Here is a 13,177-nt window from a genome sequence, read left to right as displayed (position 1 = left end):
AGGACTGAAAGGCATCACATATTTATAAGTGAATGTTAAAACTATTGCCCAGCTCTCATCTCTATCCACTAACTGCAGTATGGAAATGTCAATACTTACTTCAGAGAAGTAATGTAAAGATATGTAAATAATAAAACAGTCGAATTATTGAATTCACAGATGTTATTTGGGAACAATGTAATGCATTATACTTCAATGCTATTCAATACTAGATTTTATTGTCTTTGTTTCTGATTTGCAGACATGGGAAGAGACTATAGGACATTCATTGAAAATCTACAGGGAGCAGATATAAGTTATATTGATGAGCTAAGACCGCCCGCCACCCACACCCCCCCCCCCCTCCCCCCACCCCCACCAATCTGACGAGATCAGCTCCCCTTTCTAGTTGTGTGATGATTGGGGAAGTGCGTAAAATACTGGCTACAGTCCTGCTGCGATTACTGAATCACTCTTTCCTATGGACTATAATGGTGGTCTAGGTTGAGGTAGTTTGACATTCAGTGCATCTGATCATATTCAGACTTGCTGTGAGAAATGGGAGATATTTTTATCACTTCTGCCTTTTCATTGTAGAAATTCTTCATCTAAAAAAATGAGAATCCATGGTAAACTACACAGCTGTTGCTTTAGAACATATGTTGCATCTACAAATGTAACAGTTTGTTGGGAGCGAAATCCATTGTGATTTTAAAGATATGTTAGCCTTCTTCCTGTCCTTAACAGGCTGAATTTGAAAGTTTTCAGTATATTGTACATCAATACTAATCCACTTAAATCATGTAATTGGATGTGAAACATGATCTGTCAAGGTCTAAGTTCAGGTTGAACTCAAAAAAATCTCTATCCCTAAAGCTGATAGGGAAGTCGTGAAGCAAAAAAGATCTTAGGACAGTTACTGTATCCAATGTGCCACAGCTTAACTTCCTACCAGGAATTATTTTTAGGAAGAAAGCTTTTCCCAATGGGAAGTCCCATTGTGGCCACTGTAGATCATGTGATGGGGCACCCCACAGCGGCAGCAGGCCCAAAGTAGATGTTTAAGCTGTAGTTAGTCATGAAATTGCCCTATAAAATTGTCATCTGCCTTTTCTAATGCTGAGCAACAATGGATGCCTATTTTATACATTCACTAGTTTTGGCTAGCATAAGCGAGGCAGCATACTGGGGAATTGCTCATGATGTTGCCACATCATTGCCACCAACTCCACCCATATTTGGAATACCAACTGAAATCTAGCAGTAAAGCAGGAAAAAATCTCAGCTGAATGATCTAATGATGTTTGAAGTTTTATTTTTAGTTGATTTGGTGGTCTAGTTCTGCACATCCAATCAGGTTATAACCCAATAAGCTGTTTCATTAAACTATGTCCCGTCCATTCTAAGTTAGATCACCGCGTGACACTTTGTGCAGCAATGAGGCATAACAGTTCTAGAGTGGGAGGAAAAAATGATACTCTTAAGCTTGGTTTGCTTGAATAATACCTGTAATTGGCTGATCTGGTGGAAGATCTGCATGGTCCAGAACTGTTGGAGGAGAATGTAGGAAAAAAAAGCCTAGCATTTACGTGGTGCCTTTCACGAGTTCAGAACAGCCGAAAGCACTTTACAGCTAATGAAGTACTTTTGAAGTGTAGTCATTGTTGTAATGTAGGAAACTGAAATAAATTAAAATCTTAAGGCTACATAACAATGTGAAAGTTGTGACATGTTAAAAATTCACAAGATAGCTCTTGATTTCTGACAGTTTTAAATTAAAGGTTAGACATGTGACTGCATACAGAAGATGTAAGATTTAAGTACCACTCTCTCCTGGCCCCTCCAACAAAAGGCAAAAAAAAGCAAGACGGTGTTGCTGCCTGGTGCTTATTAATTATTCATGCGAGAGGTCGGTACAATCTTGTTGTGTTTGAAGCCTAATATTCTTCTGACTTCAGAAAGCACATATTGTTCACTATACTCCTCATACATGTTGCCATCATTACTACATCAGTGAATCTTGCAGATAGAACTCTGTCCCACCATATGAAAAGCCAAACAAGTAAGATTGTCAGACTCAATCATATGTAATGGGATTCAGCTGCAGGTTGTACATTATATATATATAAAAAAAAACCTTGTGATTCCCTTCCTGAATTATTGACATTGTAACGTTTACCAGAGGACACTTTGGGTTATGACTATGTCAAGATATGTGCGAATGCAGCATAGGCTGTGTTTCTAGCATATTCCCATACCACGACTGACATGTCTTGAATATGTCATTTGATAAATCAAACTGACGTTTGGAGCATATCGCAGGATCTGAATAATTTATATCAAACTTTTACATTTACTAAATTATTTTTCATTTTCAAAATGCTTTCCTCTGAAGAGAACCCTAGTACTTCACAGACATATAAACAAACCTATGAAACGGGTGAGAAATGGTGATTGAATCAAAAAGTGCTTACCCTGTTTGTGAGATCGTGTAACCTTGTACATCACACACACATTGTTAGTAACACGATGAATGCTGTACAATCTCTGATTAGAGTTTAGGTAGATGAGTTTGGAATTTACCCCACTCAAGTAGGTCTACCACTCTGGAACACATAGGAACATAGGAGTAGGAGTAGGCTGTTCAGCCTGTTGAGCCTGCTTTACCATTCAATTAGATTATGGCTGATCAGCTACCTCAATGCCACTTTCCCGTGCTATCCCCATATCCCTTGATCTCATTAATAGGACAAAGCAAAGTAGCTTGTCATGGTCTACATCATCTAAGCTGTTTAGAATCCTAAAAACAACATTCATATCACTTCTCAACTTCTTCTTTTTCAGTGAGAACATCCCAGTTTACATAACCGCTCCTTGTAATCCAATCCCTTCTTTGCGAAAAGATAGTTGTATTTGTTTATGAAGACAGAGAGAGGAAACTGAACAGGAAGCTCATGAATTTAGGGTGAAGACCAAAGGCACAGGTAAAGACAGGTGTTTAGGAGGTTTTAAAGGCAGGAATAGGGGCAGTAAAGCAAAGTGATTTTGCAAGAGAATTCCAGAAGGCAAGAGCATAATTACTGCAGGTTTGACATGGAGTGGATAACATGAGAGATGAATGGTGCTGGCTGAGATGGTAAGAAAACATTGTTCAAATATAGTGGAAAAGAGACAGTGGAGGGCTTTGAAAATGAGCATGTGGATTTTGAAGATGGTTCATTGGGGTACAAGGATCCATTTGAACTGGGCAAGGAAGAAGGTGAAAGATGTGTAAAGTTAGGTGTGGGGGAATGCTGTGGTTATATTATTCCAGATTAGCTGGAGATTCTGAAGGACAGAAACAGGATTTCCAGAGAGGACGACATTGGAGCAATCAAGTTTTAAGCTGATGGCATTAAATATAGGCTTCGGGAGCAGAGGGCAGATTATTACTGAGCAATGTTAGAGGTGGCAAAAGGTGGTTTTGGCAATAGGTTGAATGTAGGTTAGAAATTCAGTACAAAGTCAAAGAAAATGCCAAGATGTGCATCAGCAGATTCAACCTGATCAGACAACAAGTGAGATTAATGGAGTAGAACAGGATGGATTTAGTTTTTCAGATATTGAGCTGTTGAAGGTTTTGACTAATCCAAGACTGTTAGACAGGCAGCTAAATAGTACAGAAATATGGAGTCAATGGTGGTGACAGATCAGAGCTGAGCAGAAGATGACTCCATACTTGTGGATAGTGTCACTGAGGGGTACATACGAATTAGGAGCAGGGGTAGGCCCCTCGAGTCTGCTCTGCCATTCAATAAGTTTATGGCTGAACTGATTACTTCACATGTCCACCTACCCCCGATAACCTCTCACCCCCTTGCTGATCAAGAATCTATCTATCTCTGCCTTAAAAATATTCAAAGATTCTGCTTCCACCGTCTTTTGAGGAAGAGAATTCCAAAGACTCATGACCCTCTGAGAGAAAATTCCCACAACGGGAAACATCCTTTCCACATCCACCCTGTCAAGGCAGCTCTGGATCTTATATGTTTTAGTCAAGTCGCCTCTTACTCTTCCAAATTCCAGCAGATACAAGCCTAACCTGTCCAATCTTCCCTCGTAAGACAGCCCGCCCATTCCCGTTACTAGTCTAGTAAACCTTCTCTGTACTGCCTCCAATGCATTTACAGCCTTCCTTATATAAGGAGACCAGTATTTTACACAGTACTCCTGATGTGATCTCACCAGTGCCCTGTATAGCTGAAGCATAACCTCCTTACTTTTGTATTCATTTCCCCTCATGATAAATGATAACATTCTATTAGTTTTCCTAATTACGTGCTGTACCTGCATACTAATCTTTTGCGATTCATGCACTAGGACACCCAGATCCCTCTGTATCTCAGAGCTCTGCAATCTCTCACCATTTAGATAATATGGTTCTTTTTATTCTTCCTGCCAAAGTGGACAATTTCACACTTTCCTACATTATACTCCATTTGCCAGGTTTTTGCCCACTCACTTAACCTATCTATATCCCTTTGTAGCCCCTTATGTCCTCTTCAGAAGTTATTTTCCTACCTATCTTTGTGTCATCAGCAAATTTAGCAACCATACCTACAGTCCCTTCATCTAAGTCATTTATATAAACTGTAAAAAGTTGAGGCCCCAGCACAGATCCCTGTGGCACACCACTCATTGCATCTTGACAACCAGAGAATGACCCATTTATGCCTACTCTCTGTTTCCTGTTAGCTAGCCAATCTTCTATCCATGCCAATATGTTACCCACGACACCATGAGCTTTTATTTTCTGCAATAACCTTTGATGTGGCACCTTATCAAATACCTTCTGGTAATCTAAATACAATACATCCACCGGTTTCCCTTTATCCCCAGCACATGTAACTCCCTTGAAGAACTCCAATAAATTGGTTAAACATGATTTCCCTTTCACAAAACCATGTTGATTCTGCCTGATTACCTTGAATTTTTCTAAATGTCCTGATGTAACATCTTTAATAATAGCTTCTAACATTTTCCCTCAGACAGATGTTAAGCTAACTGGCCTGTAGTTTCCTGCTTTCTGTCTCCCTCCCTTTTTGAATAAAGGAGTTACATTCACTATTTTCCAATCTAACGGAACCTTCCCCGAATATAGGGAATTTTGGAAAATTAAAACTATCACATCAATTATCTCGCTAGCCACTTCTTTTAAGACCCTAGGATGAAGTCCATCAGGACCCGGGGACTTGTCAGCCCGCAGCTCCAACAATTTTTTCAGTACCACTTCCCTGGTGATTGTAATTTTCTTGAGTTCCTCCCTCCCTTCCATTACCTGACTTACAGCTAATACTGGGATGTTACTTGTATCCTCAATAGTGAAGACCGATGCAAAATACCTGTTCAATTCATCTGCCATCTCCTTATTATCCATTATTAATTCCCCAGACTCGCTTTCTGCAGGACCAACGCTCACTGTGTTAACTCTTCTTTTTTAAATAACTATAGAAACTCTATAGATAGTCGCATGCAAACAATGTATAAGAGGGGACTGAGAATGAAATGCTGGAAAACATGTAGGTAGAGCATGGTAGGTAGAATCATATAATATTATAGCGCAGAAGGAGGCCATTCAACCCATCATGCTTGTGCCATCTCTTTGAAAAAGTTGTTTGATTTAGTCCCACATCCCAGCTTTTCCTCCTAACCCTGCAAATTATTCCTCTTCAAGTCCAGTTGCCTTCTAAAAGTTCTGATTCCTGCACCCTTTCAGGAAGTGCATTCCAGATATTACCAACCCTTTGTGTGAAGAAATTTCTCCTTATTTGCTCTTTAGTGCTTTTTCCTATTATTTTAAATCGTTGACCTCTGGCTACTGACCCACTTGCCAGAGAAAATGGTTTCGCCCTACATACTCTATCAAAACCCCTCACAATTTTGAATACCTCTATTTTAGCCTCCCCTTAAGTTTCTCTTCTCTAAGGAGAACAATGCCAACTTCTCAATCTCTCCATATAACTGAACTTCCTCATTACTGGTATCTTAATGGGAAACCTCCTCTGCAGCCTTTCCTTCCTAAAGTGTAGTGCCCAGAATTGTACACAATACTCCAGCTAAGGCCTAACCAAGGATTTATCATAACCTAATTATTTCTGTCATCAAATTTTATTTACAAAATCAAGTATCCCTTAGGTTTTCTTAACCGCCTTCTCAATTTGCCCTGCCACCTTCAAAGATCTGATTGTATGCACCCCACTGTGTTCTTGCACCCCCTCAAAATAGTACCATTTAAGTTATACTGCTTCTCCGTGTTGTTTCCCAAGTGTATGACTTCACACATATCCTTCTGATATTACATCTGCCAGGTGTCTGCAGATTGCACCAGTCTGCCTATGTCCTCCTCAAGTCCTCTACCATTCTCATCACTATTTACTATTTTTTCTGTCATCTGCAAACTTCAAATTTGTACTCCCTGTATCTAAAACCAGTGTTGTACTCCGGAAAGACAGGTGGTGAAGGATAGAACTGGAGCCAATCTTTACACACCTTAATAGGTATTTGTTTACAGAGATACACAGTATGAACATATCCCTCCTAACCCAACCACCACAGTTTTAGTCTGTTCCTACTTATAGGAGCACAAGTGAATCCCCAGTTAATGCCCACCACTTGCATACAATTAAATACAATTAATATACAATTAACAACCAGGTCATTCATATATAACAAGAAATACAATGGACCTAATACTGACCCCTGAGGGACATCCCTGCATATCTCTCTCCATTCAGAAACATGTCTATTTATCATTACTTTCTGCCTCCTATCCCTTACCCAATTTCATACCCAAGTTACCACTGTCCCTTTAATACCATGTGCTTCTATTTTCTGAGTAAGTTTGTTATGAGGTACCTTATGAAAGCCAATATATACATCTACTGCACTACCTTCATCAACCATTACTTCAGCAAAGAACTCACTCAGGTTAATCAGACATGGTTTGTCTTTAAGAAATCTGTGCCGTTTGTCCCTTAGTAATCCATAGTTCTCCAAGTGAGAATGAATTTTTTCCTTGACAGTGGCCTTGAGTAGTTTTCCCACCACTGACGTTAGACTGATTGGCCTGTAGTTACCAGGTTTATCCCTTTCCCTTTACAATCCTCCAGTCCTTGGCACCACTTCAATATCCAAGGAGAATTGAAAGATTGTGGTCAGAACTTCTGCTATCTCAATCCTAGCTTTCCTCTGCAACCAAGGATGCCTCCCATCTGGACTGGGTAACTTGTTAACTTTGAGTGATAGCAACCTATTTAGCACCTACATTTTATCATTTTATCCTTTCCAACATCTCTACTCCGACATTAATTCCATCCTGTTCTTTTGTGAAAACAGATGCAAAGTTCTCATTCAGTAGCTCGCTCATACCTCTGCCTCCCCAAGAAGATTTCCATTTTTGTCCCGAATTGAACCCACCATTACTTTAACTCTCCTTTACTTTTTATATGTTAATAAATGATTTTGAAATTCCCTTTTATGTTACCTGCTAACATAACTGCATTTGAGATGATTCCATTTGAGTGGATGTAGTTACTAAGGTGGGAAAAGTTGGAGAGGAACTACAAGAGAACAGTGCCAAGGATATGAATCATGGAAGAGAGAGGATGGAAGAGAATGGACAGGTCAGTGGTCTTGAAAGTAGTACTAAAAATAAGGAGGACAGCGTTGCAGTCATGCACTACGTCAATCAATACATTATCTAGAGTAGGTTTTTTTATTCGTTTATGGGATGTGAGCATCGCTGGCAAGGCCATCCCTAATTGCTCTTGAGAAGGTGGTAGTGAGCTGCCTTCCTGAACCACCGCAGTCTATGTGGTGTAGGTACGCCCACAGTGATGTTAGGGAGGGAGTTCTAGGATTTTGACCCAGTGAAGGAGTGGCAATATATTTCCAATTTAGGATGGAGTGTGACTTGAAGGGAATATGGAGATGGTGGTGTTCCTATGAACTTGCTGTCCTTGTTCTTCTAGGTGGTAAATGTTGTGGGTTTGGGAGGTGCTATGGAAGGAGCTTTGGCACATACCTACAGTGCATCTTATAGATGGTACCCACTGTAGCCACGGTATGCCAGTGGTGGAGAGAGTGAATGCTTAAAATGGTGGATGGGTTGCTCTGTCCTGAATGGTGTTGAGCTTCTTGAGTATTGTTGGAGCTGCACGTATCCTGACTTGTGCCTTCGAGATGGTGGGAAGGCAAGAGGTGAATCTCTCACCACAGAATTCCCAGCCTCTATCTGCTCTTCTAGCCACAGTATTTATGTATTTTGTCCAGTTAAGTTTCTGGTCAGTAGTGACCCCCAGAATGTTGATGTTGAGGGATTTGACAATGTAATACCATTAAATATCAAGAGGATGTGATTAGATTTTCTCTCGTTGGAGATGGTCATTGCTTGGCACATGTATGGCAAAATGTTACTTGCCACTTATCAGTCAAAATCTGAACATTATCTAGGTCATGCTGCAGGCAGGCACGGACTGTTTCATTATCTGAGGAACTTGAAGCTGTGCAATAATCAGTGAACATCCCAATTCTGGCCTTATGATGGTAGAAAGATCATTGATGAAGCAGCTGAAGTTGGTTGGGCCTAGGACACTACACTGAGGACCTCCTGCAGGATGCCCTGGGGCTGAGATGATTGGCCTCCAACAACCACAACGATCTTTCTTTGTGTTAGGTATGACTCCAATCTGCGGAGAATTTTCCCCCTGATTCTCATTGACTTCAATTTTACGATGACTTCTTGATGCAACACTCAGTCAAATGCTGCCTTTATACCATAAACTAGGTATAAACTGGGTTGGAGGGAACAAGGAGTGGTAAAAGATGTGAGCATTTAGTTGGTTGGCAATGATGTGTTCAAGCACATGGAGAGAAAGGAACGTTTAGAGATAAAATGGCAGTTAGATTAGATTAGAGATACAGCACTGAAACAGGCCCTTCGGCCCACCGAGTCTGTGCCGACCATCAACCACCCATTTATACTAATCCCACACTAATCCCATATTCCTACCACATCCCCACCTGTCCCTATATTTCCCTACTACCTACCTATACTAGTGACAATTTATAATGGCCAATTTACCTATCAACCAGCAAGTCTTTTGGCTTGTGGGAGGAAACCGGAGCACCCGGAGAAAACCCACGCAGACACAGGGAGAACTTGCAAACTCCACGCAGGCAGTACCCGGAATCGAACCCGGGTCCCTGGAGCTGTGAGGCTGCAGTGCTAACCACTGCGCCACTGTGCCGCCCTAGTTAGCAATGGTAGAGGGATCATGAGTACATTTTTTGGGAAGGAGGTGATGATACAAAGAAAAAAAAATTGCATTTATATAAAGCCTTTCACAACCTGAGGACATCCCAAAGCAATTTACTACCAATGAAGCCCTTTGAAGTGTAACCACTGTTGTAATGTAGGAAATGTTGAAGTCAATTTTCACAAAGCAAGGTCCCATAAACAGCAATGAAATAAGTGACCAGGTCATCTGTTTTAGGTACTGGTTGAGTGATGATGGGTTGGTCAGAACACTGGGAGAAGCTCCCTGCTCTTCTTCGAATAGTGTCATGGGATCTTTTGTGTCCACCTGGGAGGTGGACAGAGCCTTGATTTAACAATTTTTTCTGAAAGACAGCAGCTCCAACCCCTTCAGTACTGCAGTGAAGTGTCATCCTGGAGTATGTTCTCAATTCGATGGAGTGTGACTTAAATCCACAACCTTCTGACTCAGAGGATGATTTAAAATGAAAAGAGACTGGCAGTAAATATAAAAGGGAATCCAAAAGTCTTCTATAGGCCTATAAATAGAAAAAGAGTGGTAAAAAGAAGAGTGGGACCAAGAAGGGGATTTACGCATGGTATTAAATAAATACTTTGCATCTGTCTTTACCAAGGATGAAGATGTTGCGCAGATCATGGTGAAAGAAGAAGTAATTCAGACACTTGAATGGTTTAAAATTGATAAGGAGGAGGTATTGGGTAGACTGTCTGTACTTAAAGTTGATAAGGTGTCAGGACTGGATGAGATGCATCCAAGGATACTGAGGGAAGGCAGAGTGGAAGTTGCAGAGGCACTGGCCATAATTTTCCAGTCTTCCTTAGATTCAGGGGTGGTGCCAGAGGACTGGAAAATTGCAAATGTTACACCCTTGTTCAAAAAAGGGTGTAAAGGTAAGCCCAGCAACTACAGACTAGTCAGTTTAACCTCGGTGGTGGGGAAGCTTCTAGAAATGATAATTCGGGCAAAATTAACAGTCACTTGGGAAAATGCAGATTAATTAAGGAAAGCCAATATGGATTTGTTAAGGGAAAATCGTATTTAACTAACGTACTCGAGTTTTTTGAAGAGGTAACAAAGAGGGTTGATCAGGGTATTGCTGTTGATGTGGTGTACATGGACTTCCAAAAGGCATTTGATAAAGTATTGCACAACATACTTGTAAGCAGAGTTATAGCTCACGGAATAATAGAGGTGTTCAAAATCATGAGGGGTGTGGACAGAGTGGATAGGGAAAATCTGTTCCTATTGGTGGAAGGATCAAGAACCAGAGGGCACAGATTTAAGTTAGTTGACAAAGAATGCAATAGCAACATGAGGAAAAACTTTCACGCAACGAGTGGTTAGGATCTGGAATCCACTGCCTGAGAGATGGTGGAGACAGGTTCAATTGAGGCATTCAAGAGGGAGTTGGATTATTATCTGAAAAGGAAGAATGTGCAAGGCTGCAGGGAGAAGGCTGAGGTGTGGCACTAGGTTAATTGCTCCTTCGGAAAGCCAGCGCAGACACAATGGGCCAAACGGGGTCCTTCTGTGCTGTAATAATTCTGTGATTTTGTGCTTCTATAAAAAAGTGTGAGAACATGCCTAAAGAATGGGAGAGGTTGACAATGTCAGTATGTATACAATGGAGAAATGGAAGTTATGTCATCAGGAACTAGGTTGCAAGAGGGTTGAAGAAGTAAGAGATAAGCTTTAGGCAGAATATAATCTAATGCAACAAAGGTCGGTATGAAAAACATGGAAGTGGCTGAGTTGGAAGGGAAAGGATACAAAGTGAAAAGGAATCAGAGAAGATAAAGATTGCCAAGCAGTGGCCTCGATATTGGAAACATCCAGAATCAAAGATGGGGATGGCTGTGGTTGGAGGAAGCAACCCTAGAGTAGCAGGAGGTGGCTGGTGTAGTGGGAGCGCAGTGGTAATGAGACACTATCTTAAATCTGGTGGGACAAAAGCAACAAAGGTGGAAGCAGGTGAGCTGTCGAGACAGAACACAGAAAGATTTATGAAGTTAAATAAGCTGTCATATTATCAATGAAACACAGCTTGCTGTTTTTGAATTTTGTTAACAAGTATAATACATTATTAACAGTTTTATTCTATATTATTACAAGAAAAAAGTCAAACTATAAGATATTATAGTTTCACTCTGCTGGTTTGCTGAGAACACTGTAATGTGATAGTAATGCAATACAAGGCAGATACACCTCACATTATTACTGGGTGTATAGAAAAGATTATAATCAGCAATTATGTATCATCCATTTTGGTGAGGACTTTCTCTGCTTGGATTGTAACGATTTCATCCAAAGGATCAGAAAAGAAACAGCAGTGATGAAATCCTTTGGTATTTCCAATATATTAAAATACCTGATGAAAGGTCACAGACCTGAAATGTTAACTCTGTTTCTCTTTCCACAGATGCTGCCTGATCTGCTGCGTATTTCCAGTATTTTCAGTTTTTATTTCAGATTTCCAGCATCTGCAGTATTTTGCTTTTATATTAAAATACCAGTAGAATTGCAATAATAGGTTAACAGTAGCAATTGTCAGGCAGAGGTTTTGGTGGATTGCATTTCTTTTGGATTATCTGAGTTACTTAGTTTTTGTTATAAAGTTGTTTCATTTTACCATGTTGTTTGCTTACATTTGATAAATAATAAATTTGCTTACATGTCCAGTAAGCAAAATTGTGTTGAATGTCCTGGATCTCTCATTTTTTTGTGTTTGTAGGTTCCAGAAGCCATCAGAAAGTGCCAGCAAGCTGGTATTACTGTACGTATGGTCACAGGAGACAACATTAACACAGCCCGTGCCATTGCCATTAAATGTGGTATTATTAATCCGGGTGAGGACTTCATCTGCTTGGAGGGCAAAGATTTCAACAGAAGGATTCGGAATGAAAAAGGAGAGGTGAGACCGTTTGATAAATCCAATATATTAAAATACATATAGGGTGGTCTAATGCTATGAAATCATTGTGCACCATCATCTGTAGCATAGCATGTAATACAATAGGAAAAATTGACGAATGGAACAGAAGTTAGTATTAATATCTTTAAATGTGAAATGTATTCTGTGTGATGGAGGCCAATGCATGGTTCAGATCAGAGGTCGGCAAGATGTCCACATATGGACACCAGTGTCCCATGGTAAAAATTTTGAGGTCTGTGATAATTTTAACTGTCTTGCTGCAAGTCTATAAACTCATTTTTTTTATAATAATTTCGGGGCTAGGTTATTTTAAAACCCAAGTTTAAAGTCTTGGAGCAAGATATTTAAAATTACCAGGAGCTAAAGCAATTAGAAAAGATCGGGATCATCGGGGCATTGGGTGATGTACTGTGGCCCGTGGGCCAACATTCAGCCCACCAAAGGCCAATGGGAGCGGGACAGGGGCACTGCTGGCGGAGCTGCGGAGGAAGGTGATTGTCGAACTAACTCTGTGGTTGGGCACTCTCAGTGCACAGGAACGTTTGCAGGCAGAGCTGGTTGAGACATCACCAGCCTGTGTAATTTTCTCTCCGTGCAGTTAAATAGATAGGATGTCAGGCACTGGAGCCTGCCAATCCACAAATCAACTGATTTGCCTGCAAGTGGACCTCCGTCGAATTTTTTTTTATTCTTTCCTGGGATGTGAGCATCGCTGACAAGGCCAGCATTTGCTGCCTATCCCTAATTGCCCTTGACAACTGAGTGGCTTGCTAGGCCATTTCAGAGAGCAGTTAAGAGTTAACCACATTGCTGTGTGCCTGGAATCGCATGTAGGCCAGACCAGGGTAAGAATGGCAGATTTCCTTCCCGAAATGACATTAGTGAAAGAGATGGGTTTTTACAACAATCATTGATAGTTTCATGGCACCATTTCTGAAACTAGTTTTCA

The 13,177-nt window shown here is 40.6% G+C and overlaps 1 protein-coding gene across 3 annotated transcripts in view; it reads left to right on the top strand.

Moving 5' to 3' along the window:
* Positions 1-13,177, top strand: part of atp2b2 (ATPase plasma membrane Ca2+ transporting 2) — a 399,824-nt gene that overhangs the window by 306,259 nt on the left and 80,388 nt on the right. For all 3 annotated transcript variants that reach the window (XM_068051872.1, XM_068051871.1, XM_068051874.1), the window contains exon 14: positions 12,028-12,207. In XM_068051872.1, the coding sequence (XP_067907973.1) occupies positions 12,028-12,207 (180 nt within the window). The remainder of the gene's footprint in view (positions 1-12,027; positions 12,208-13,177) is intronic.

The sequence above is a fragment of the Heterodontus francisci genome, chromosome 19 (assembly GCF_036365525.1).
Source record: "Heterodontus francisci isolate sHetFra1 chromosome 19, sHetFra1.hap1, whole genome shotgun sequence".
Lineage (NCBI taxonomy): Eukaryota > Metazoa > Chordata > Chondrichthyes > Heterodontiformes > Heterodontidae > Heterodontus > Heterodontus francisci.
Note: the sequence above shows the minus strand (reverse complement) of the source record. Positions and strands in the feature narration are given on the sequence as shown.